This window comes from Anas acuta, chromosome 5 (assembly GCF_963932015.1).
Source record: "Anas acuta chromosome 5, bAnaAcu1.1, whole genome shotgun sequence".
Lineage (NCBI taxonomy): Eukaryota > Metazoa > Chordata > Aves > Anseriformes > Anatidae > Anas > Anas acuta.
In genome coordinates this window covers 47,945,738-47,973,178 of record NC_088983.1, presented here as the reverse complement: position 1 = coordinate 47,973,178, position 27,441 = coordinate 47,945,738, and the positions used below count along the sequence as shown (strand labels likewise).

The 27,441-nt window shown below is 40.0% G+C and overlaps 1 protein-coding gene across 4 annotated transcripts; it reads right to left on the bottom strand.

The window, feature by feature from the left end:
* Positions 1-1,639: 1,639 nt before the first annotated feature.
* On the bottom strand, positions 1,640-24,839 carry CTTN (cortactin). Of its 4 annotated transcripts, XM_068684596.1 has the most exons (17): positions 24,668-24,839; positions 22,448-22,531; positions 21,939-22,012; positions 20,413-20,542; positions 17,068-17,178; positions 16,300-16,354; positions 15,645-15,755; positions 14,645-14,755; positions 13,924-14,034; positions 12,558-12,668; positions 10,758-10,813; positions 9,597-9,666; positions 9,162-9,310; positions 5,302-5,391; positions 5,018-5,207; positions 4,035-4,106; positions 1,640-3,436 (listed from the first exon to the last, which is right to left on the bottom strand). In XM_068684596.1, exons 2-17 carry the CDS (start codon positions 22,529-22,531, stop codon positions 3,300-3,302), a joined length of 1,662 nt encoding a protein of 553 aa, XP_068540697.1. In that variant the 5' UTR covers positions 24,668-24,839; the 3' UTR covers positions 1,640-3,299. The 4 variants fall into 4 exon arrangements, with proteins under 4 accessions (XP_068540697.1, XP_068540699.1, XP_068540700.1 ...); XM_068684598.1 differs by lacking the exon at positions 12,558-12,668; XM_068684599.1 differs by lacking the exon at positions 14,645-14,755.
* Between the last annotated feature and the right edge of the window lie 2,602 nt (positions 24,840-27,441).

Sequence of the window (27,441 nt, the reverse complement as noted above, 5' to 3'; positions counted from 1 at the left end):
AAATAAAATAATTATTAAAATAAAATAAAATAAAATAAAATAAAATAAAATAAAATAAAATAAAATAAAATAAAATAAAATAAAATAAAATAAAATAAAATAAAATAGCAAAGCACTCCACAGCTCAAAGGCTTTACAGAAAATAAATGGGATGCAGGAGCATTCTTCACCATCCTCTTAAGCCTGCCATCTGTGCAGACTAAAAATAAAGCAGCAGCTTAAGAAGAAGGTTGATAAAATGCATCCGAGAAATGCTCTGGCATAGCTGTGCAGGCTCTTGGCATGCTTGTGCTGGGCTAACCCTGCACGATGCCTGGGCCTGAAGGCAGCGTAGTGAAGGAAGCACTCATAAGGGATGGAGGAAGCACAGCACACAGGGTACAATAAAAGGTATCTCGCTTCTATGGGAGCTTCCCCATCTCCTACATAACCACCTTTCAAGCCATGGTCTTCTCTCCTTGTTGTCACTAGTAATTATTGCAGAAATAGACAAAGAAAATACTATAAAATAATATAGAACATTTATATATAGAAACAATTCATTGAGTGTTCTTACTACGTGCTTAACCATAATTAATTTAGAAGAATGACATTCAGAAGTGTAAAAACATTGATCGATCAGGCAATGAATAAAATCAGTGCTACTGCTGCCTTCCATCAGCTGAAGACCAGGCATGCTGAGGAGTGACAACTGCATTGCGCCAAGGTGTGATGGATTCAAGGTGTCAGGAAAGCAAATGGCTCACCCAAAGTCAGACAGTGACTCAGGAAGGCATCCATTAACAGAAATTAATGGGGCTCACTTTCTTCTCGCATTAGTTACCCGCAAGGAGGGCTGTGCCAGCCACTCTGATGATGAATTCAGGGAGTTTAGGGTGTTTTTCTTCAGAAGCAAGTCTTTCAGCTAGCTTGAGCAATTACTACTGATGAATAAGAGTGATCTTAAAACTTCAATTTAATACATCTAATCTCATAGTAGCAAGAGTAGTCATAACACTGCTACCTACATACGATTGGCAAAGTATTAAATCAATCTAGCAGAGAACTTCTTGCCACGTGGTGATACTGAGATCAGTAGCTTGAATTAGAGATCAACACCTTCTCCATTAGGTGAGGCAACACACAAATACACTCCCCAAACTTAATCCTCATAATGCTGATGATAGTGTCACCTGATGACACACAGCATACACATGAGCCCACATATGGTGCAAGTCCTTCTTTCCCTTTGAGGCTTTCCCCTCTGTGCCCAAGGCTAATCTCTCGCTTCCCCAAAATTACTGCAGTTGTTCAGGGACCTTGAGGAAAACACAAAATGGGAGTGAAGAAGGAAGTGTGGTGGAAGAGCAGCCAAGAGTGCAAAACCTGGTCTCCCTACTATCTTTCAGGCTACAAAATTCATACCAAAGCCTAGAACGAGCCTTGTACCCATGATTCACACAAAAGGACCCCAGAAGGGCTCCATGCAGCAGCCACCTGCCCCAGCCTTGCAGTTCCCTGGTACCAAGCACCATGCAGCGGCTCTCAGAGGAAATATCATTCGCTGTATGCAGGCTGCTCCTAGATGCAGCTTGAGATGAGATGAACCATCCAAAACAGACTAACAAAGCAATTTAAAAATACAAAAATATTCCATGCAAATGGTTCAAAAAGTTTATTGAATATTTAATTTACAAAAATCATATCCCCTCTATGAGGTGTTCTATGCAAAATTGGATAAAATAAACTGCATATAAAACCCAACCCTAGTAATGCAAATACAACACAGAAATGAGACCATGGAAAGGAAAAAAATATATATAATCATGACATACATATGACATTCATTAAGGATTGTCCCAACCATCCAAGAATTGGTTCAATATGATGCCTTCCAAGATACATTATATATTTTACCATTTTGTACAGGTCTTCTATATTCCATTGGTCCAAATTTACAGTTTATAAAAATTCTCTGCATTCTTTCTTAGCTACCATACCAGTTCTGCCATTCCTGTTTTGATCAGAAGGTGGAAACAGACAGTACATACATTTAACATGTGCACTATTAGATGCAACTTACTATCTTTGGTAGGGACTCTAAATCTGCTGTGAAGTCAGCTTTCTAGAATGACAAAAACTTAAGTTTTAGATTTGGCAAAGAACAGTTTTAACTCCATTGTTTAGCAGAATGTTACTGGCAGTTTTTGTAGAACATACAAAAAAATACAGTTGTCTCTCGTATGGTTTAAAAATGGAGAATATTTATATGGGTTTTAAATCAAATTATTTGCATTAATATTCCTCAACTCAAATATAGTTGTATAAAATGTTACTACTGCACAGCAGGCCTGCCTGTTTTATTGTATGAACAAAGGATGCATTGTACACAGAATGCAACTGCAATTCCATCTTGCCTTTTTTCCTCCTGTTTAAAGCTATGAGACTACTCCTGTAGGTAGTCACACAGATTTGGATGCCAGTCTCCCTTTGAACAAGTAGGAATTTCACTGAGTGACTCAATACTTGTAGAGTAACTTTTTCAAGTTTTCCTGTGAGAGAGGGGAGGGTGGAACAAACCAAAGATGTGAAGAAATTCAGGATAATCAGTGCTAGAATGTTTGCAGCCCTCCTCTGGTATTACATGAAGAGGAGTAGCAAGGTCAGGAGGAAAAAAAAAATAAAAAAAAAATCAATGCAGTAACCAAGAAACTTCACTTTAAAAGAGAAGGAAAAAGTAACCAGACTGTTTCCTTCTTAACACTAATATTCCGTAAATATTGGACAGTACTTGATTAACTGCCATTAGCTGCAACTTTCAAGCATTCTCTTTGCTTTTTCACACACTACCTGGAAAAGAAAAAAAAAGTTATGCCCCTCCCCAGTCCTCCCCACCCCCTTGCTTAGTGGAAACGCAAATAACCTGCATAGCCATGATTTTCTTAGCTGAAAACATTTAGTGGAAGACTAACTAGACTTAAACACTAGGTAAATCTGCTCACTTATGAGTAAAACATGCAATATTATGACAGACAGCTAATTGTCCTCGGAAAGGCCTTTTATGACAATTGCTAATTTGGCAGAGAAGAAATGTTTCCAAATGCATGAAAATCGTTTTAAGAGCCTTAGTGAAGAACATTGTAGTTACAATATATTAGCAACTTCTGTGGCATAAACATTTTAAAAAGCATCAGCAAAGTATTAAATATAAAAGCAATATGTATATACCCCTCCATCCTCAGAAAAGCATCATGATTTGTAGTGTATTAAGTCAGATTTATTGACTGGGGAATTAAGGCATAACCAGTAGACAATAGTCTCTATTGTCTCAGCTCCACATAATTCGCTGGAAACAACCCGTATCGGCCTTTGCAGACACCCCTCCACCAGCCGTCATCGATCATTTCTATGTTTGTGATGATGTCATCTGGATCAAAGGAGATCTCGTCATCACCCGCTGGAGAGAGAGCAGAAGAAACTCAGTGTTTGCACAGTGGTCCGCGCGACAATCTCACTATCAGCCCACCGTCACTAAAGATAACACGAACATCCAGAACCTTCCTCCCTCCTGGCAGGGTGTTTGAAACAGCACAAGGCAATACCAGCCTGTAAAGATGCTGCTTCCTCATCCTCAGCCCTGACATGGTGCTTGGTTCTTACCCACTGAATTTTTAAGAACCGCAATTGTTACCTAACACACTGAGGAACCACTTCACTTTCTTGAACTGTCCTCAGAATCAACCAGAGGACTCTTAAACAATTACTCACACCAAGGGTTTAATTAGAGTGTTAGCAATCAGGTAAAAAAAATTTTTTAAGCACCCATAATTTCTAAAAACGGTGGGTAGTAACTTTCAGAAGTGTCTACATGCTACTGCTAAATATCTATACTGCTAACTATCGTCTTGTTAAACAATCCTAATTCTTCATATCTTCATTTCATACACTACTACAAGAAATTACAAGATGGAAGGAAAATAAATAAAAAAAATCTTGTTTTATCTTTCAAAGAAGAGAATTCAAAAGACAAGTTTAAGAACAAGAGCTTTGCTTACCAGCCTGATAATCATAAAGGGCTATGGCTGTGATTCCAAGTTCATTTTCATATTCATCATAAGCATTTTCTTCTAAGGGGAGAGAGAAAGCAAAGAAACAAATTAAAAGCATAAAGCATTCTACCTAGCACCCCAAATTCTTTTCTGTGGCATTCCTCCTTTCATTCTACTGCTAATCCACACAGGAAGCATGAAATTATGCAGATTTTGAGCAGTGCTGACGTACCTTCTGAAATGGATTTTTTTTCCTAATCACACACAATTAAAGCCTGACAGGAAGTGTTCACAACTAGACATTTAATACAGTATAAAATAAAAATTATTAGCTTTATAGCACTAAAAGAAGTGGCAGAACAACAACTGAGCCCAAGATAAGCATGTAAGAGACTATTAAACACAAATTGTTAGGTGTGCATGTTTGGGGGTGTGTGTTAAGTGGTCTGTTCAGAATTTCCACATTCTTGTATCAAAGCAAGCAGGATTTTAGTAACTAGAAGAGCTGAGAAAAACAGCAATTCAAAAGAACTACATTCTTTCAGTACCGTTAGTTTTGGACATCCTTACTGCACTCCCTCATAAGCACGGAACACACTACGTCAATTTCAAAGTCCAAGAATCATTGACAGATTTTTTTGCTTGCTAGGCCAGCATTGGTTCAACACACATCTAAACTCAATTGCTATGCTTTTTTTCTTGCATTACACAGGGTGGAAATGGTTACTCTTTTTGAACCGATAAGCTAGAAAGCACTGTAATTATTCCTACATCATCTCACGAAAGTTAAGTAATTTCAACTCTGCTCTAGCCATACCTCCATCCCCTAATTAAGGTTTGTTGGTGGGGTATCTACAAAGTCTCATCAGACAACAACTTTAGAAAATGAAGGCAGTGTGATATCAACTCAACTATTTATTAAGTTGTTGCCCAGGGGAGTCAGTCTTCATTTTTAAGGGCTTCTTTCACATGAAAAACAAACACTCTACCTGCTTGGTAGTGGTCTCCTGCCCCTGCCACTTCATAGACCGTCTCGGGTTCGTATTCCGCCTCTCGCTGACTCACTGCTTCTTGGTAGTCTGACTCTGCAGCTTTGTAGCTGGGCTCTGGCTCCTGTGCAGCTGAGTACTTTGTGCTGGAGTTCTTGTAGGCAGACTCTGCATCATAGGAAGCTGCATCCTGCAGAAACAATCAGAGAGGGTTGTCCAGATTTTGTGAAGAGGTTCTTATACTTAGGATCAAAAATGAGGCACTGATAGTGATGTTAACAAACCTCATAGACTGGGCTTGAGGGTGCCTTCTGTTCAGCTGGCTGTGTGGTAGGAGACGGTGGTGGAGTCTGTTTTTTGGCTTTAGCTTGCTCCTTAATTGAAGAGAAAGAAAAGCTTCAGTGTAGTTTAATCACTGTTTAATGAAAGAAATAAACCCTCCAATAACAGAGAGAAACAACACATTTTGAAATAAACTGAAGTGAGCAGGGAGCAGAACGGGCCTGGATTGACTCCATCATTAGACCTGCCTGGGGGTTTAGACTGGCTGTAACAGGAAAGCCTCAGCAATACTGCAAAGCAGAGGAGGAAAAAAAAAAGAAGAAATAAAAACTGCAAAGTACGTATGGATACATGAGTTTAAAAACAGAGTACCCAATGTTCTTTGGCACACTTCCACAGGAGCTGCAGGGTTTCTGTGTTCAATATATTCATTCTGTTCATTAGCTGATTGGGCCTCATGTACCATTTTAGCATAAGTTTAGAGAACCTGAAGCCCCCATGTTCTAATTATACAACTGATATATTGTCCTTGATGAGAAACGATCCTGTAAGCTCTTGCAGGTCTGCCAAGAGCCTGCCAAAGCAAAAGACTGAATAGCTCGTACAAAATTAAATCCTATATGCTGACAATGAGGGGTTCAAATGTTCAGAAGAGTTCCATGTGGTAGAAATAGAAGTATTGCTATTGTATTCTGCAACACAAAGAGCATGAATCTGAATCAACCATTCTGGCACTCCAGCACTTCACACTGTGCCATCCCACCTGTGAATTGGAGGGCAGAACCACAATTATCATTAGGAAGCCATTCATTAGGAAGCTGGCATACTGCACCCAAAAAAAAACAACATCGGTTGCATAATTTTATGAAAAGTTTATATTTAAAGACTGTCAGCTAACTATTTTATTTTGCCTCTCTTTACCACAGAGGAAAAGAAATCACTGTACCTAGAGCCAAACTTTATTCTTTTTTTTGTAGAAAAGAACTGAGAATACAAGTTATGAGAGACTGTGCTCTCCATTTGTTTAGGTTCATCAAGCCACAACTCCTCAGAGAATTCTAAGGAGAAATCACAGACCAGAGATGAAGTGGGAGGACTTTATTGCTAAATAAATAAATAAAGATATTCCTTTTTTTGTTGTTTTTCACAGCTTGGAAAAAAATACATCAAACAAAGAAAGCAAAATGTGTCCTGAGAACAGAGACAGCTTTGAAGACCAATTCAAAGCTTATGCTGTGCTTTCTGAAAAAAGTCTGTCCGGATGCCCTTTCTCACTTTAACTGCTGTGCTACAGATAAAAAAAACACTAGCAAATCATCTATTTAACTCAAACCTAAGTTTGGGGAAAAACTAGCTAGCATTAATCCATTAACAAAGTGAAGCACTGTATAATGAATCATTACTGAGTAATTTGTCCCATGAAATTGGTCTCTGCAGTCTAGACTGCAGTTTAAGACAGGCACAGCGTAATTGCCATAAGGCATTTAAATTGCATGGTCCACCTCAGGCTGCCTCAGAGCTGGGTTTCTTCCACAAGGAAATGCTCCATGTGCAACAGCATCTTGCATTGTTCTCTAGCTAAATCAAGAGGCACTCGTCGATTGGTAACAGCAGTTGAAGAAGAGCTCCCTGAACACCACTTGCCTATGCGACATATGTGAAGAGCAAAAAAGAAAAGGATTACCAGTAAACAGGATTCTTGAAGGAATGCAGCCCATATGTACATTCCCATTGTGGGAGGGCGTGTGCCCACATACTTTCTTAAAGTGAGAGAACTTTCTGTCTGTGCAAGGTAGTTCTCTTAAAGAAATAGCTTGCTTAAGTCAAAGTCCCCCGCCCCTTCACAGCAGCTGTGGCTGGTACACTTGCATCCTTCCCCTTTTCACACTCAGCTTGTGAGTGCGGGGCAGCACAGCCAGCATCATCTCAGCTTCCCCTTAACCTCATCCTCCCTCCCTCAGTGCCTAGAGAACCACACAATTAACCAGGGAGATGTTCAGTCTGGAAGAACATTAATCATCTGGTTATGGTGAAATTTAAATACCAGCTTTGGAAGAAACTTCAAATGTGTCCAGGCAACAGAATCTTTGATGTAGCACCAGAAAAATCAAGCATAACGGCTTGAATTTAACCCACACTAACAGCAAAAATAACAGTAGAGGCAGAAAGCCATTTTGAGAGAGAAAGGAAAAGGAAAAAAAAGACAACAGTTCACTGACTCATGAGGACCTGTGCTACTACATTTAAACCCTTCTGGAGAACCGTTTCCTCAGCAGGAGGAAATCTCAATGAAAAACCTGAAATGAGAAGCAAGAGCTCAAATTCACCACCCTCAATCCACAGATCTTACTTATGAGCACATTGATCACACAAAATGAACAGCAAGAGAGCTAATGGAGAGGCTGATCTTCCCACACTCTTTTGACTACAAATCTGATAAAATGAAAGGGGAGTTGGACCAACGAGAATACTAAGCAGAAAGCCTGGCTTTCTGGCACACACATCTCCTCCTTTCTGATTTAAAGAATGACTTTAGCTAGGTTGGAATAGGAGTAGTCTCTGAGTCAGTAGGAGTCATCTCTGAGAGCGATTCAGCATTCATAGCACAATGAGGATTATGTCAAGTTCGAGATGAGTGAGACATATGAATTGTTACACAGGTCAGCCTGACAGAACTGAGGAAGTCCCTGAAAGGCAAAGGCAGCCCAATACCAAAATGCACAGGTAACACCGGTACGATGGAAGCTAGCAGCATGTTGTCCTGCCTAACCCTAAGCAAAACCTGCTCGTAGCAAAGGTGCAGAGCAAAATTGAACATAATGTACAAAAAGTAAGGAAATAGCAGTCCCCAGTTATGAGTGTTGTCTAACCACTACCTTTAGTTTCTTGGTGATGACCTACAAAGATTCAGGCAGGCTAACTGAAAAGACCTAAAACCACCAGCCACCTTGTCTGAGAACTAAGCAGAAGTAGCAATGATGGAATGTGGAACTGCCACAGAGGGTCTGGACAGACTGCAACGGCAGCTTGCGTGAAAGCTTAGAGCTGCAAACATCAGGCCCTCAGTATTGCTAACGCTAAGTCACCTCTGGCATTGTGTAAGAAAGCAAACGAACTAGACACGAAGGACTAGTCCTTCCACCTAGCAGTAGATTTTCACCAAACATGCAAATTCTATGAAGCAGGTAAGACATATTTTCTGACTAAACATCTCCTGGAATTATTTTGCATATGAGTAAGACACAAATCACTACATTTTTAAGTATGTCAATGCTAAAATGTCATTTTCTTAATTCCCAAACTGAGATTTGGATGATTATTTTCCCTCACCTCATGGGTGTGGCATACCAATGGATGATACCACCTCAATTTTCAACAATATTGATTCCAAAAAAACATACTATCAAACTTCTTGAATGAGCACTCATGAAGCCTGCAGGGGACCATTGTCTCTCCCCTGACAAAGACCTTGATGTCCATGGGAATCTGGTATTACCAAAAGGCAGATGTACAGTACAGCTACATTAGGGCAAGAGCAGACTACAGAGATTAGCACCAAAGACTAGCTTACTTATTCCTGAGTAAGCTAAATGCCAAAATTATATACACTTAAGTGTTACTCCATCACCATATCTTATGTCTGATATATATATGGTGCATGTTGGTAGATGGTGGGTATTGTAAACAGGTGAAGCACAGGCAGGAATACACGCAAAAACACACACACACACAAACAAAAGAGAGCTTTATAGCCTAGCTGGAAAGAAAGAAAATGTCTTTTCTTCAGAGAGTCTCTTTTCATCCGACTTTACAGTGAAACACACTTGAAATGCTATCCAAAAGAGACTTAAATCCTACTGACCTCCAATTTCCTCCGAGCTTCTTCCTGTTCTTGTTTCTCCCTGGCCATTCTTTGTGCTCTCTCAGCTTCTGCCTTCCTTCGGTCTTCTTGTTCTTTTTCCTTGGCTAGGTTTTCAAAGTTAGCTCGGATGCTGCTTGTTTTATTAGCAACTGTGACATTAAAAGAAAAAATACAAGTAAGTCAAATGTTGTTTAAGGTTCCAAATAATGGTAGCCTGGAATTAGTTTATGGTACAAATTTTAGCAAAGGAAAAAAAAAAAAAACACAGAAAAACCTCTAACAGGAAGAGGAAGACAGTAGCTGAGGTTGCTAGAGACCTGCAAAGAGAACGGTTCCCTCTAGATGATTCTTACACATCACAGCTGCATCAACAGTAACAATCTGGACTTTTGAACATATCAACTCCAGAGAACGGATTTGGGGACAGTGCCTTACCAGCTTCTATTGGCTTGGTTTTCTGATATGTTGATGACGGTTTCTCAATATCTTCAAAAGTTGCTGCATTCTACCCGCAAGGAGGAAAAAAGTACATTAACAAAACACAAATTCATGAAGACATTCAGACAGCTTCAGTGTGTGATGTATTTTTTTTTTCGTATCGCCCCTACAGCTTTTTTCACAACACCAAAATAAAATCAGGAAGAATCAAAACTTGACAAATGGAATAATTATTTCTGTAAATCAAACTACTTTGAGTTATTCTTCAGGGACAGACCTAAATACATTAAAATCCTACTAATTAAAAAGAAAATGTAATTTATGAACAGATGACTCATCAGAACTGAAAGTGAGACAACATCTTAAACATTTATTGTGTATATGTTGATATTGTATTCCATACAGTGAAAGATTTCTACCAAGGTAAAAGCATCCAGTTCTCTTATGTAAGACGATACTGTTAAATCAGAGGGAACATTCTGAAAACAGCATGCAGAATATGAGGTTTTTGTTTGGTTGTTTTTTTAAATGAATGGTCTCGAGTCCTGCAGCCGCAAGTAAAAAAGAATCCTACTGACTTTCAAATTCTTCTACTGTCTCATTTTAAAATGTCTTATATGAAGCTGAGAGTACACGTTCATTAGACAAATCTCAGTGTGGACTTCTTAATTTTCTAGCTTTTTCAATTTAAAAATGGAAAGGCAGAAAGGACATATGAGCTGTCCTACCTTTCACTGTTACAGCATACTGAAACAAACTCTCATATAGAGAAGTGGGCAAAGTTGGTAAATACTTGACACTTATTTTAAGCAGTCCATTAAAAAGATATTCTAAGGCATTAGCTAGTTGCCAGAAGATGTGACTGAAACTGGGGAATTTATGGATTTTATTCTTCTTTCATACAAATTTTACTATTCCTTAATTTCCATGCTTCATCTTTCCATACTTTAGATATACATATATATGCACATACTACACATATGTAAACACATACATGTGTGTATAAACTAGCATCATGCTCATTTACTTTAAAAGATTTGGAAAAAATCACAGAAGAACTCTAATGATATACTGAAGAAGCATCCAGAAATAGAAAGCTGAACACTACAGATCTAACTATACTATTTTTTATCCCTATGGGCTATTTAAGTAACTTACCTTATCCATCCGATCTTTCTGTACGCCATACTTCCCACCAAATCCTTTTGAATAATCTAAAAGCAGGATAAAAAGGTCAGAGTGGGGAGTTTTCTGTCCATCTTTCTGCCAAACGCAAATAGCCATTTCAAGTGCAAATAGCCATCTCAGCTGCATGCAAAGATACAGTGACAGCCGCCAAAGAAAATGCAACTTGTTTTTTGATGCAGGAAGGATACATAACCGCAAGAGCCTTCAGGTACACCAGCAGATGAGAGACTGGGAGCCACATGCATTCTTTGAGAAAACATTAAGCTGAGGACTGATAAGGTATCAAGCAAGGAATAAGGGATGAGCCCTTCTAATGCATCACTTCTGTAACACAGCCTTTCACAGCAGCAATTCTTAGCCCTCTGCAGAAATCATATAACCTAAAGCCACTTTTCTTTCCTTAAGGAGTGACATCCAGTCTTCAGTGACCACAGAGGTTTTATTATTTTTTTTTCTCCTTAACTTGGTAAAATCTATGAATGGCAGAAAAATGTAACAAATTTCTTGTTCCGGTGGATTTGGTCATGATACCCAACTGATGAATACTAATGTCATTGGTAATAACTACTGCTACACACATGGAAAGGGGCAGTTCCACAAGACAGCACGAGTCTGCGACAGCTCACCACCATGGAAATGGGGTGGCCCTGCTGCTCTGTACCACCTGTGAGCTGCACACTCCTGCTCTCACCCGATGCTGACTCTAGTACTTGTTATGCTCCAGAAGCAATTTAATTCACTAGTGGCATAAAAAGAAAAAAATAGAAGAGTGACTTTTTGATGTTTCTAGTGAAAGAAACTCAAAGAAAATTTTTTCTTCTACTCAAAGAAATGTGAGACTAGCACCAGAGCCAGTGCAACAGAAGAAGCAAGAGTGTGTGGCTGGAAAAACAGCACTTTCTGGTGGCACCGAGCTGCTGAACTGTATGTAGGAACATGCCCTTAGACTTTGTAAATGAACAGGCTTTTCTGTTGTGTTTTCCCTAAAACATAATTACAATTACTACTTCTCCTCACAGTTCGAAAACCACTTGGGTCCTCTAACCAGTTATTTTAGTGTTTGTACTTGGGGTCTGCTAAGGTACGTCTGACACTCTAAGTTTGAATTTGTGTCACTATTACACAGGAAAATATTGACTATCAGAATGAACAACCTCATTCTCTTCAGCTTTGTATGTATTTTCAGCCAGAATAAATATACTACACTTACATTTTCCTGATCCAGACTTCTCACTTTAAGATAACGGAAAACCAGGAATTCATGGTTTGTACCCCAACTATTTCACAATGAATAAAGAGAGCATTATAACAGTATTTGCTCACCCAAGAACCACAAACATTCCCTACTTCTTGTTTTAAAGACTACAATCAATTTTAAATGATCTTGCCATAATCCATTGCTTGTTAAGGGTTACATGCATGGTCCTGATCTGAATATTTTTCCACCAATTTATCCAGGCAAAGTTTCACATTTAGACTCTAGAACTGGTAAGAATGTCATTAACATCATACTAATAATTATATGTCGTTATTATCACTAAATGCATTATGTTTTAGAGCTGTTATCTAAACATTGGATATCGTTTCCTGAATACAGGCTTGTTTCACGTAACATTTTAAGAATAAAATGGAAGAACGTTGCTAGATCATGTAGGAACAGAAGCGCAAGAAAGTGTCTGCACATTACTAGCATTGATCTACTTAGACAACTATTTAAGACTGTGTGAGAAGTGGCTGCACTGTTAAGAAAGTAACAAGTGAAAACGGTGCCTTGTTGAGATTCATGCTTGGCTAGTTTCTCCTTGTATTCAAACCCCACAGCAGATGGGTCCTGCCTTTCTGTCTGTACACCAAATTTCCCTCCGAAACCACTCTTATAGTCTGAAAAAGCCACATGTAATACATTAAAAACAAAAGGAGGAAAATAAAAAAGTTTAGTCAGAGACACTCAAAATAATTTTTGCAATATTTCTCAATTACCAATAATTTTGAATGGTGAAAAAACTCTCAATAGTCTTTTGTACAAGTAAATTCAGAAGTTTCCACTTGAGACTAGGAAGAGGTCAACATGATTTATCAGACATAGGAACACCATTCTGAAGTCACCAAAAAACATCACTTCTCAACATTTCTCATACAATCAGCATAATGCACTTGCATTTGATCAACATTCTGAACACAAACACACACATAGGTTATGTACCAAAACAAAACAAGATACAGAAGGATCAACAGTTAACGATGAAACGAGCTTCTTTTCATCAGTGGGGTTAACGTTTGTATGCTACAGATCTGACTTTTTAAAGAGATGTTCACATAGGGCCCACGGAGACTACCCTTCAGATATTCCTAAACAGCACTGCCTAATGGAAGAAGCAATATCCCTGCTGCTACACAGCTTGAGGAAAAAAAAACTCTCAGCTAAGAGCTATGATCATTCCCTACTGCTGCCTTACAACAGGCATCTTAATAAATTATATAAAATGAGGGCACAAGAAACAGGGCTTCAGGTAATCTTCTCACAACAAATCTGTGGGAACACCCAGAAAAATAATATTTTGAGGATCACTTTTAACATAAGACATTTTAGCTTAGTTAATGTAATTAAGTTAAGAGTGGTGGCAGGCAGCTAGCAATAGCTGTTTTGGAACTTTTCTTTTGGGTACCAATCTTTCATGGGAATAGGCATCTTGCAGGCAACGAGAAAGGACAGCATTAAATACTAGATCTCCCCTGCAAGGAAACAGGGGTATACACAACCAAAGCCACAAAAAGGAAGATTATTTGTGAAGATCCTCAAGGAAAATACAAAGAAATCGCTAACTTGTGGTTTGTATGAATGAACTGAAAAAGGAAAAAAATTATCCAGGCTACCCAGACTTGTAAGGCTTCTCCAGTGAGAACTCAGCACTAAGTCTGAACTTTCAGGGACTTGTTATCGGATGTGTTTAACCTGCTTTGCAGACACCAGTTCAACTAACACACAGCAACAGTTTAAACACGGAAAAATGAGATTCATGTTAGCACTGTAAGACTGTAGCTAAAGATACCAAGGGAAGGAGGGTTCACACAGGGATGAGAAAAGTAGGTATTAGAGAAGTTAGAAAGAACGGCTAAGAATCTTGAACTGATATACCTTTCTGGGATTCATGCAGCTGCACTTTCTCCTGGTGATCCCAGCCAAGTGCACATTTGTCTTGTCTGTCTGTCTGCACACCAAACTTGCCTCCAAACCCCTTCACATAATCTGTATGCATGAAGTTTCAGAAAACATTACTGCAGTTTATGATTGTAAATAGTATTTAGAGAAAAAAAAAAAAAAGTAATGTGGCAGATATGCTATTGGATAAGCTGCCCTTTCATTAATAGTTTCACTCTTTTTCCCCTGCTACACTACCTCAGCCAAGGGGAAGGAGATTATCCATTCAGTAACTCTAGGATCACAATGCAAAGAAGCACCACAAATTGAGTGTTGATTACAGCACTTAGACTCAGTGTTCAGAGACTTGAAGAATCTGATGTGCTTTCCATTTAGACCCAGATACCTAACACATATATATGCATAATATAGATATATAAATAATGAAGGATTTGATACTGTCTCTGAAGACCACAGATGTGTGCAGTTACACAATTACTTCAATAACATCCATATGGACATAAGGTCCCTTGGAAATCACAATGTGAAACTCAGGGACCGTTTCCAATGCCTTCCTTTACATCTAAGGGAAGTAGAAATCTACATACACAAAATGCAAACACACATTTACCACCACCAAAAACAAAAAAATTACATTTTCCTATGTTGGAAAGTCTGATTGTTTTGAACCGGTATTCTTAAATAAGATAATAAAAACCTTTCTGTGATTCATGTTTTTCCGTTTTGCCTTGATATTCAAAGCCAACAGCACTTTTGTCCACTTTGTCCTTGTCAACACCATATTTACCACCAAAGCCCTTGGAATAATCTAGAGATAAGAGTGAAGAGTTTTGTTTGTAAGTGTTCAACAACAAAATTTTACCTTGACAAATTGTGATAATCAGATCTGCTACCATTAAATTACATATTAAAAGAAGCACTGATATCCCTGGTTAATTTCAATTCAGGACACCAAAGTCAAATTCTTCAGAATACGTTCTCTCAGGATGGAAAATAAAATGGCATCATATGTAGTTCAACTACAGGGTGATATTGGCAATTCTGGCTATTGACTCCTAGATAATACTTTAAGACACTTATAGCAAAGTGAACTTCAAGAATCATGTCAGCAACAGCCTGTATGCTTTTAAATAAACAACCCCTTCTTCTCTTTCGCACTTTTGGAGTACAAATATTTCTTTGAGATAAAGAGAAAACAGATGGCAAAAATGTCAAAATTTTTCAATAAAATACTTGATTTTTTGATCAGATATGCCTGGAAACCTGATTAGCAACCCAATATTTAACTCCAAGCACTACCAATTCTGATTAATGCTTTATTCTACCGACAGCTGATTCTTTTAGAAACAGTCCTCTGTTGTGGTTAAACTGCTTACCGTCTCAGGTATTTTAATCCACAGCTTTTCAAAAGAAGTTGCAAAAAACTCTAGACCTATATGCCCTGCTTCTGAAATAATGGCAGCTGGATCACCACTTAGTACCAGTTAGAAACTAGGTTTTAGGTTTCTTTTTCAGAAGTCAAAGTTTTTAGCAACATAAATTTTATAGTGTTAATTTTCATCAGGCTGGGAGTGCGACAGATGAAATTATAAAAAAAAAAAAAAAAAAAAAAAAAAAAAAAAGCATTTTACAGCACTGCCTGTCATGAATGCCTGCCACCTCAGAGTATGAATCTATCAACATATGTGTCTACTCACCCTTCTGTGATTCATGTTTCTCAGTTTTACCCTGGTAATCAAATCCCACTGCACTCTTGTCCACCCTGTCAGCTTGTACTCCATACTTTCCACCAAAACCACTTGAGTAGTCTGTATGGAGTAAAAAATAAAAATGAAATGAAGCAACTTTCAATAGAATCATATCCTAGCCATTAGTGGAAAAAAACAAAAACAACACGGTTACTTCAGAACTCAAATGTCACCCTTTAGCACACACAATTAAGTTCAACTTTAAACTCAGAAAGTAAGGTGTGCAATGGTCCTATAGTTTATTATGCTACCTCTAAAATCTAATCCTATTTCCGATAGGGGGCAATACAGCAAAGAACAATTCCCAATCTCTCTAAAACACCCCCGAACACCACTTCTACAAGATGAACAAGACTCACAATGACACACTATTTCATTTTATTAAAACTCTACCAACTTATGAAATTTATGAAACTGCTTTGAAGTTCATTCTGTCATCTCCTTTTTCACCCAAAACCCTCAACACCTGATTCACTGGTAATGACATGTTGAGGCTTTACTGAACAATGTCCTTCACAAGCAATAACAGAACGAATATCTATTTTAATATTTTTGAAAACAATTGTTACAAAGGGTGTTTGGTTAACTTTTCACACCACTTTACCTTTTTGGGAGGCATGCTTCTCAGTTTTCCCCTGGTATTCAAACCCAACAGCCGACTGGAGGAGAAATAAAAATTCATGTGACAAAGTTAGATATTAGTAGAAAAACTGCTGTCATGTCAGTGGACAAACAGCACAGAAAGCTCTTGCATCTTTCCAAACTGTTCTGACCCTTTTGATTGGAGCATAAATACCTACTTAAAACTTACAGGCCATATTCATTTACATGATAGTCAAGTGCATTTTTTTGGTTGTTTGCTTTTTTTTTTTTTTTCTTTTGTCATCCCTTGCCAAAACAAATTTTCCTAGCAAGATACTCTTGTCTTGCCAGGTTCAGCAATTTAGCGCAACAGAAATTCAGCACAACAGAAATTCAGCATTTCCGCACAAGGGGTGTTACACAGTCTTGGAACAGCAAGCCAGTTATCCTGCGCAGTAGTTCACGTTGCAGTACAAGACAAACCATCCCCAAATCCTTCCTTCTGTAACAGTTACATTGATTTTTTTCCTCTCCAAAGCTAAAGTACAGATTTTAATATCTCTTTTCAGCTTTCTTTTCAACTCTACTCAATCTCCCATGAGGGTTTTTGTTTTGCTTTAAACAGAAATTTCTCTCTGTAACAGCCCATGATAGCTTACTGCTACACTTCAAATATATCAGGAAGAAGAGACCACACCAGCATTTTAAGGTATTGGAATTTTTCACTGTGTGTACAAGTTGATAAACTCAATGACTTCGAGTAGCTGCAGTACCAGAAGAAATTGCTTACCTGGTCAACTCTATCAGTTTGTACTCCAAACTTGCCTCCAAACCCTTTCACAGAATCCACTTGGGAGCAATGCTTAGAAAGCTTCGATTGATATTCATGCCCAACAGCTGACTAAAAGAAATTGGAAAGTTCAGAAACAGGCAGCAGTTCTGTCCAGTTCTGTATGTAAGAGAAAACATGGCACCAAGTGATCTGAGGATAAGCTTCCTTACATCCTGCACTGCTTCCTGCTGAAACTGCCTTCCTTGTGAATCACTACTCACTTGAGCAGGCTTTACGAGGCTGTCACCGTGCCACCCATACAGCCTTAGCACAGGAAGTGCCAAGAAAGAATTGGGCAGAAATGACTGCATTTCATGAAGACTGTTTTACACCCTGATTTTTTAACTTCAAACCACAGGCATGAAAACCAGAAAGATACAGGCAAAATCTAGATGGTGCCATGCCAAAGTTAAACCAAGGATTAGTTCCGGATTAAATATGCAGCCTTGTACTTAGGCACATAGCTACGGGTCTGTTTGAGCTGATAACAGATTGCAACCAAGCACAGCCACGCTAGGTTTTCTGCTGACACTGCTTTAGGGAGGCACCTTGATCTTCCGCCTACATCAATTTACACGTCTACTCTCTGTACTTTCTCTTCACTTCAAAAAGGCATCACAGAGTGAAGCACCACGTCCATGGCAGGACAGAGCTAGCCCTGCCACAGGCATGCCAGCCCCACAGCCTCCTGTTTGTGGCTGGAACATGAGCTGAACACAGCAACCCAAGGAGCAGAACCTGTGCTGTTGCTGGCTTCGGGTAGGACAAGGGGATACGTAATTACACACCTGAAAGTACATCCTCCATGCTCACGGGTAACACTTTCCAGTGTTACATTAACCTAGTGCTAGGGCACCCTCTGAGATGCTGGCACCGGCACTAGAGCCGAGCACCCTGCCGGGTGCTGCATAGCGTGCCAAGACATTCCCTCCTGTCCAGTGATAAAATGGAGCACCAGCCAGAGCAGCTTGCGATTTGCCACTTTAATCTGACAACCCAGGCTGAGAAGAGAAGACCTCACACCCCACCACACATGGACTGCTGCCAGATGAACGCCGGGCCCAGCCCAACACTCTGCTGGCACGGCATGGCACGGCAGCTTCCAGCACCCAGCCCCTGCCTTTCATGATATCGGCATGCACCGCTGCGGCAGCGCCCTGCAAACGCTGTCCCATGCTCAGACCTTTGAGCAATGAGAAACTGCTTGTCTTGTGGCAGCAGCAGACAGCTGGAGCAGGGTGAACTAATCTGATGACGCAAGGTGTCTAAAAATCATACGTAACTTGAGGGGGAGATGATTTTACACTATTTGCCTTGTTCTTTTTTTTTTTTTTAAGCAAAATATTACTGTGTGTAACAGCTGAGTGGCTGCCAGGTAACAAGGATGTCACTAGTAGTACATTATCTTATGAGCCATATAAAAGCCCCTTTCTTTTCCTGACTGATGCAGTCATACTCGTGTTTATTTTGCAGTTGTTCCGTGGTAGAATAACTGTTAAACGTGATGGAAAACACACACTTCTTCCTCCTTTCTTCTTCCTTTTACCCATTAATCTATTGGAGACATGAAGCTCAGAAAATCCTACGTTTTATGTGATCCCTCATTTTTACCAAATCGAGGTAGAAAAGGTTAAGAATGCTTTCTTTACATGACACCTGAAAAAAGAGAATTCCTTCCTCCATTTCATTAAATACCAAGCATTATAACATATCCCTTTTTGAAAAAAATATTTCAAAAAATGAAGATTTTTCTTCATAAACTGTATTTCAGAGTAAATGACCCTGTTAATTCCTCAGTAGAACACTCTGCTACATTTTAGATCAGTTATGGGGCCTGGCATATGGAATTATATAATTGTTCATTTTAGGACAGGGTCCGGGTTTTGTCCTAAAAACACCATGACCAATGCCACAGTAACTCTCATTTATTTCAGCTGGGTCAAGCCTTAACACAGTATAAGGCCTTCCCTTAAAGGGAACATTCTTACGATGAGTTTTTAGAACTATGCTTACAAGTAAGCAAGCTTCATTTATTAAAGATAAATTATGAATGCCTCCTACTACCAATATCTGAGTAATATTGGTGGTGGGAGGACACAACCACCAAATTTTTCCAATTAATTTTGGCCTACAGGAAACGTCACCTTCGTTTCTTTCTTTTTATTTTTTCCCATGAACAGAGGTGAGGCATAAACCGCTGACAACAGAGAACTACGCAGCTGCAGAACAGGCCTAATTATTGAATCTGGTCAGCAATTCCTTTCCCAGACTCACAGTTAGGTTAGTCTATTTCAAAGGCCCACTGAGAATTATGCTGCAATTTACCCTGGAATATGGCAATCCAGTAGGAATTTAAGGCTGTCACATTACTAGAAACACAGAAAGTAAATTAAGTAAGAAAACAAAATCATTCTTATTCAGGAGACAGTGTGATTCTCATTTTAACAAAATATGTGCGAGAAACTAGCCAGAATTTGATATGACCGTCTAATTACCACAAGGCTAATGGAATTACCTTAAGAATTACCATTACCTTTGTTAACAGAGTGTATCTTAGCCATCAGGTCCTTATGGAAAGCATTATCATCTGACTGAAGTACAATGACTTTTTTTAAATACTTGGACTACTTGTCACTGTTCACATTTATCACTGCTTAAGAGCTACCCTCTAATTTAAAAGAAGCAGCACACCCTTTTCTTCACTCTTTGGCAACCTCAATATGCATAGAAGAGCTGGCACAGTATCGAAATTAAAAAAAAAAAAAAGGCTAGATTTATTCATGCATGAAGTACTTTCTTAATTTAGAAATATACATTTAGAAACTTGAATCTTGACTGCAAGGGAATCCACCCATGATGTAAGAAAGCAGACTTGCTCTAAAGACAGTGCAAGCGTCAAACACACACATGTGGAGCCATGGCACATCCCAGAACTTCCTCTCATCATTCAGATTCCTTATCTGCCTCCTAAAACACTTGTCCCTAGTACTTTATATGTTTTAGTTCAGTTCTTCCTGTAGTAGAATTTTCACTTAAATAAGGAAGAGAACGTGATGTTCTGACAGATTTGGGTGGTAGAGGTCATAAGTAGTCTTGTTATAGCATTACAAGGCAGATGAGCCATGGCTCTATGTAACTTACGCCGTGATCTGAGCTTCTACATCTGTGATTCTGGCAAAGTTGTGACTCTGGCAACAAGTGACTTTGCCTTCAACAAGCTTAACTCACGTGTGTAGTCATGCTGATCACAGGCACGGCAAGACAAAGCTTACAATATCATCTCAGGAAAGCATGCATACTTACTTTATCCATGCGATCTTGTTCAACACCGAATTTCCCTCCATAGCCATGGGAAGCTTTTGGTCCTGTTTCAAGCTCCTTTTCTTTGAGGTTCTGGTGTTCTTGGAACACATTCTCTCTCAGCTGATGAATACTTTAAAGACAGATAATTAAACAGCAAGTTTTGCTAAGAAAGTTTCAGAAGATAACTTCAAAAAGATGCAAAATAAAATGTAAGATGGTATTTTAAAAGTTGGACAACTTGTATTTTTGAAGCCCTTCCCATTTTTCCAGTGCACAGAGCACTTCCTCACATCCTGAGAATCAGAATTTATTCCACTGCAGAACACTGTCTGAAAAAGAAATGAAAGCATTGGTTTTAAGACTTTAACACAGAAGAGGATTTTGCTATATGAAAAACCTTACAATCAATTACCTTGAACTTATGTGTGCCTCAAATATATTTTCTTCTCATGTCCTAATTTAAATTCTTTCCAACACTTTTTATTTAGATGGCAACTTTTCAGAATAGGGATCATCTCTTACCATACAGTCCCTATGGTAACAAGACTCTGATTCCAAATGAGCATTTTGGACATAACTGTAACGCAAAATAAGGATGCAAAGAGACATTCACTTCTTCCCCAAGTTCTCCTGCAATATTCAGGAACTGAAGCTGCAGTAGTGCAGGCTATACACAAGGACAAGCCCGGATGGTTTTCCATACCTTAAAACGCTTCCCACTTGAATTTAAAGCTTCCTCATGCACAACTCAGCCAGTAGGTGTCATCACTGCTCTCCAAAGATTGCAGAGCATAACTGATCCCAGAAGCAAGCCACACAGCCCAGTCTCTCTCCATTTGCAACACCGATGGTATTTGTTCTTAGCATTACATCAGGAGGCTTGATGCCCCAGAAACACACAAGAAAAACCAAACGACCACAAACCACAATCACGGACTTTAAAACAGTTTTAGGAAATCTGTGATTTAGGAAGTTAAGAAAAGTCTTAGACACTTTTTATAAGGAGGATGAGATTCAGATGATAGACTATTTGTCTCAAGTAGCCTTTATAATGCGTTCATTTATTATTGTTTATTTTTATCCGTCAAAGGAGTTCATTTGTTAATTTACCAGCATTTTTAGGAGTTTGGTAGCAGTTTTCTAAACAAAGCCTGAGAACTAAGAAACTAAACCCTCCCTTAAAGTGTCATATGCAGCTCCTCAGAACACCCAATGCAAACTTGTCCCCTGGCAGTATTGGCTCTTGCACCCAAAAATAACAAAGAAACTTTACAGACACAAAGAGGCAGGAAGAACAACACTGCCAGTTAAAAATCAAGATTTAAGAGTCCCTACTTCATAATTCTGATTTTAATTTCAGATCTGAAGATACTGACATATATGAAAGATTAGCAATCTGGCAAATAATTAGTCGTCTACAGACAGTCTTGTTTTAATTATGAAGATACAAGTAACTGAGAACATGAATTGATTAAAAGTTGCCTGGGATTGTGACTACTAATAAATTTAAAAGAGAGCTGCTTTACTTGATGTGCTCTTGATGGCCGGATCCTTTCACAGTTTTAGCCCCCCAGCGCTGTTCTTTCTCACTCACATCATTCTGTGAAGGACACATAAAAAGAGTTAAAAACCCAAAGACACCACTAATTATCTGCACTTCAGAGTTCACAGCAAAACCCGTCAGAAGTTGGCAAGATTGAAGAGTTAGAAAACCCACTATTTCCGCCTCCACTTCTTCTCTGCTGCGAGCCCTGTGCTTTTCCCAATGCTGACACACACGGAGCACTTCCTGTACCCAGAAGCTGCTGCTCCAAATCGCTTCCATACAGAAGTGATCGGTTCAAATCACTTCCATACAGACTTCCCTGCAACACCCATGCCAGACAGGATAGTTTTCTTTGTTCACCCCACACAGAAAATCCTAATTCTCCCTCCCTCCAGGAGCATGCTCCCATCAGTTTAGATACGACCCCCCTCCTGAAGAATTACTCTAACATTATAGTTCCAGTGAATGGATGAAATTTGAAAGCCATACCACAAAATCAGGATCCGTCTCCCAGTCATCAGCTCCGTCATCCTGACTGACAGAAATGGTGTGCCCTGCAGTAGCCTTCCACATCTGCAACACCACAGAAGAAGCACTGTCACGCTCCAGTTACACAGAAACTCATTTTATGTTCCGTACAAGCTATTGGGAACTCTGGATTATTTCTCCATCAAAGTACAAGAATTGTCATCGGCTCTCAGGCTGTCTTCTCAAGCCGGTTTGAAAAACCACCACCCTGAATTTTCCTATTGGCACTGCAAAAAGGTTAGGAGTAATCGCTCATGTGATTTTAAAGAGACCAAGGAAGCTTTTCCCTGACCAAATCAACATGTGCCTTTCCTACATTTGTTAGTGTCACATTTTAAAGCTCTGCATTGAAAGACTTCTGCTCAAGCAGGTCTCCTAGTCAATGTCCACTCCTGAGGAATGCTCCAATTCTAGACCCCGCGTGTACACTCAAGGCATAGCAATAGCTGTTTTTTCCCCAGCTGTTAGTAATGATGACCATGATACTGCTCACTAGGCAGCATAACCTCCATGTGCTTCCTGTGATGTGTAATGACTTTCAGCCTTAAAAAAGACTTCCAAACCATTCTAAGATGTTGTGTGCAATCTAGACACTAGTCTGCTTGCCTGCAACAACAGGGTATATTATTACATTTTGTAGATAATCCCTTGTGAAACGTACACGTACTCAGTGGCCCACCTGACTTTCAGCAGAAATAGAGGGTGAGAGCTGGCGTACTGACAGCCAGAAGCAAAACTGGTAAAAAGGCAGGCAGCAACATCCAGAAACAACAGTCAGCAATTCAGTGGCTAATTATTTGGGGTGTCTCACTTTCTGGAAACCTTATACCCTGCAGAGTATTGAGTTAGACACTTTAATTAACATTTCTGAAAGTGACCAGCAAACAGAACATCTGACCTGCCTGATGCTAGTGCCTGCATTTCACAGCCCTCATTCTAGAAAAATTAAACGTGGATATACTTCTAAAAAGCAAAACAAAATCAACAACAAAAAGCTTCTATTTTTTCCCAGCTTTTTCAGGTATTACACCATTAGAGTACAGCTCTTTAACATTCTCTCACTCTGTGTACTTACCTTTTTGTTTTCAATTAAGAATAGCTTATAAGGATATTTAGTATGGACTATTTCATTCACACAAGCATAATCCAGAAGGTGGAATGGAAATTCCCTTTTAGATACATAAGTAATAATCCACAATGAAGGTTATAGAGCAAAAAAAACACCACTTCCTCTACAGCCTAGCAGAATAAACCAACAAACCAGTTTTATGGAGCACTTCAGAAATCCCAGAACAATGGCAACTGAAAAATAAGCAAACCCAGGGTAGTAACCACTGGCTGGTCTGGAAGAAGGGTGTAAGACTAGAGATGACAAAAGAGCAGCAGTTTTCCCTTCCGCTTCGGATATTCTCCATCTAAAGCTTTTTCTCATGCTATCACATCTCAGGTTCTCCTACTCTTTAGTTTGCCACGCAGCCATCACCAGAAACAAATTTCTTACCAAAAAAGTGTCAGAAAGGAGAACTGAAGCAGCTCAGTAACGAAACTGGGTGTGAGGTCTGAGCTCTCACTCGGAACCAAATGCAAACTTATGGCCACTGCTTTGAGGAACAGCCTGTACCCTCCATCTGTGCCATACACAGCAAGTTACCTGTGTTCAGCTCCCAGACATCAAGGGCTGAATTGTGCCTGTACACCCACCCACAGGGTTACTTTACCTACCCAGCAGGATGGAAGGTCAATGCTCTTCCCTGAGTACACAGTTACATCACTAATTGTCTTTTTTTTTTTTTCCCTTTCTTCCTTTTGTGCACCCAGCTGTGCTGGGGCATTTAGCAGCACAAAGGCAGATCCTCAGCCCTGCATTCCCTGCTTCCTCCTCGGCCTCCTCCAAGCAGCACCCGAGGAAGGGAGGCTTTCGAGGGCTTTCCCACGCACATCCTCACAAAACCCCGAACCCGCCACGTTTCTCCCCAGCTCGGCCCTAGCCTCGACGGGCAGGGGCAGGGGCCCACACGGGCGAACCCCTGAAGGAATAAACCCACCGGGACGCTGCGAGCCGCCTCCCACCCACCCCGAGGCCCCGCGGCTGTGGGGGACCCCGGCCCCGGTGCCCGCAGCCCGGCCGCGCCGCCCCCCGCTCCCTGCGGCCCCCCCGGCCCGGCCCTGCCCGGTGCTTACGGTGGTGGCCGCCGGCTCCGCGGCTGCTTCCCTCCCCTTCCCTTCCCGGGCGGGTGGCGGTGCCGGTTTCCGCTCCTCCCTTGCTCCCACTTCCTCTTCCCGCACGGCGGGGCGGCTCCAGGTGGGAGATGGCCGCCCCGGGCCGCCCCGCCCCGCGCCCTCCCCTCAGCCCGGCTGCCACCCGCAGCCACCGGCGATGCCCCGCCGGGCCTTGTGAGGGGCTGCACGCCGCGGGTTGTGCTCGCTTTTTATTTATTTGCTGTAGTCGCTTTTGCGCCACGTCTTGGAGCTGCTGAGGGGAGGTCCTGGGGGGTTTCCCCTCGCATGTGACTGCTGGCAAGGCGGCTGAATTGGATGGAAAAAAGCTGAATTCAGACGGAAAGCGAACAACGCAACCCGCACCTCGGGGTTTAAAAGGTCAAGTCACAGGTGATGGTACCCTGTGGGTAACATCTGTCGCTGTTCACCACCTTTGAAAGCCTTAGAATACTTGAAGGAAACCCTTGGAGGAATAGTTCTAGGGGAAAAATACACATACACCAACTGCAACTGTAGCGAAGGGTGATACTATGAAAAAAATCCAGGGTACTTTCCAAAAGGTTTGGAGGCAAACACATGACTTACCCATTGCCAGCTGGAGCAAGAGCTACCCGGTCACATGGAGCCCGGTCACTGCGCAAAGGGGCTTAATGCTTCTGCTATGAAATACAAGTTACTCTAGACTTAAAATATAGGGAATATTAAAAATTAGGCTAAACTTACTCTAAAAGAGAGGTCTGCTAGAGCAGAAAGCAGGCTCAGAGAACCTGGATCCTCTCTGTAGTATTTGTTACTGTTCCTAAGCCTTTTCAGAGTATCTATCCACCCTGATTACATATAGGAGTATTTGGATACAGATAAGAATATATACAACTTTTTTTTTTAAATATATATAAATTTTAATCTATCCATTCCTATATGCCATAGAACTACACAGTGCTGCTACCTTAATTAGACTAATTGCCATTTGTGCAAAAACGACTAGTGCAACAAAACTATGATCCCCACCCCCCACCCCCCCCACCCCCCAAAAAAAAAGAATACCAGCAAATTATTTAGAATAAATGCCAGGAAAATAAAAATCTTCCTAGCTGAAGGCAGTACAGTTCCTGAATTTCAACCAAAATATCATCCTCTAACTCTTTAAACACTGAAAAATGAGCACAATAATACTTCAACACTGTATCTGTGTTTAAGTAACTGAAAATTATTTCTGTTCCCCCCCCCCCCCCCAACCCCTCAGTATACTTAGCTCCAGCAAGTTTCATAGCAAGGGTCATGCTCTTTTAAAGATAGGACAACAGCAGGACAAATTCCTCTGAGGAACAGCTAGGAAGAGGCCAAGCACAAATGCTGCTTTGAATCACTTCACATGCACCCCACTTTAAGTTCTGGCATGATAAATCACCATTATCCATATAACACAAAAGCAACTTCTTGTCCTTTAATGCTGCACAGCTTAAAGCATCACTTTTCTCCTAACATCTGTTCTTAGATTACCTGCCCTCTAAACATGCAAAAATGGGAAGTGTAAAGTTCTCAAATAATTCTATCATCTCTTTATTGCAGATAAAAAGTGTTCTCACATTTCAAAACACATACTAACATTTTCACAGCACTTTACAACTGAATCTTTTAAAGACATTTGTCATTTTACAGAAAATTGCATTTAACCAAGCTTTAAATAAAGATGACTGTAACTTATCCGTGTGCCTTTTACACATACACTTGCAACGTTTTTCCTTGGGGGCGGGGGGAGTGGAGGAGTTATTGAAAACAGAAGTTTCTTGGGGATGGTGATAGCTTTGCTGTGTACCTCAGGAAGAAGCCAACAGTTTTACTATTTTGTGAAAACTTTTTCTACTTCGCTCATTTATTCTAGCTCTCATGTTGATTCTATTATTCCATAAGTCAGGGCTTTACAGCCTTACAATAATAACCTTATTTTTCACATTTTACAATGTCTAAACCACATTGTTCTCACTTTTGAGAAGCAACAATACATGACTTTGAACACCTACCATCACATCAGCTACCAGAGATGTGATTTTTTTCCTAAATGATGAAGTTCAGCTAACAGTGAGTCAACATTTCCTTCTGCACTTTCATTTTAGCTTTTTCTATATAGATTTTTTTCTGAGAATATAAGAGACTGCAAATTATTAGACAGTGACATATATAGAAAAGCTAGACAAAGATGAATTATTGAACGTTTAAAGCATTGATCACACTCTCTCCATTCCGTGCATTCCACATCCTGCTGTGAATCCAGAGGACATGATGAAATGTGCTTCAGTGACTAAGCAAGTTTACTCTTCTGTCTCCTCATCTGCACAAGAAATATTTTACAATATATTTAAATTGAAATAAGCAGTCCTATTATGACTCAATTTCTCACTGGTTCCCTAGACTCCTATGTTTCTCCCCAAATATCGCTACTGTCAATATCATTTTATTAACAAAGCTACTATATAGAACAGCACTTCAATCTTCTTCACATGGATCAAAATACACTAATGTTGTATGATAGATTGCAGGGGGGAGGGAGGAAGGGTAAACCATAGCTCTAACTACTAGAAGTAGGCAATAAAGCATTTTTCTTCTGAAAATTGTTTTTCAAAAAACTGGTGACACGAACTTGAACAATCTGAAGAAAACATCCCTTCTAATGTAACATTTTTCCACCGGAGAAGAGCAAAATTATCATTTGAAACAAGACCTACAGGGCAGCAAAG

Coding starts and splice junctions, on each gene's coding strand:
- CTTN (XM_068684596.1), bottom strand. CDS start 22,531: ATGTGGAAGGCTACTGCAGGGCACACCATTTCTGTCAGTCAGGATGAC. Junction 14,756..15,644: donor GAAACATGAATCACAGAAGG/GTGAGTAGACAC, acceptor TCTTATCTCTAG/ATTATTCCAAGGGCTTTGGT. Junction 5,208..5,301: donor CCTCAAGCCCAGTCTATGAG/GTTTGTTAACAT, acceptor TTGTTTCTGCAG/GATGCAGCTTCCTATGATGC.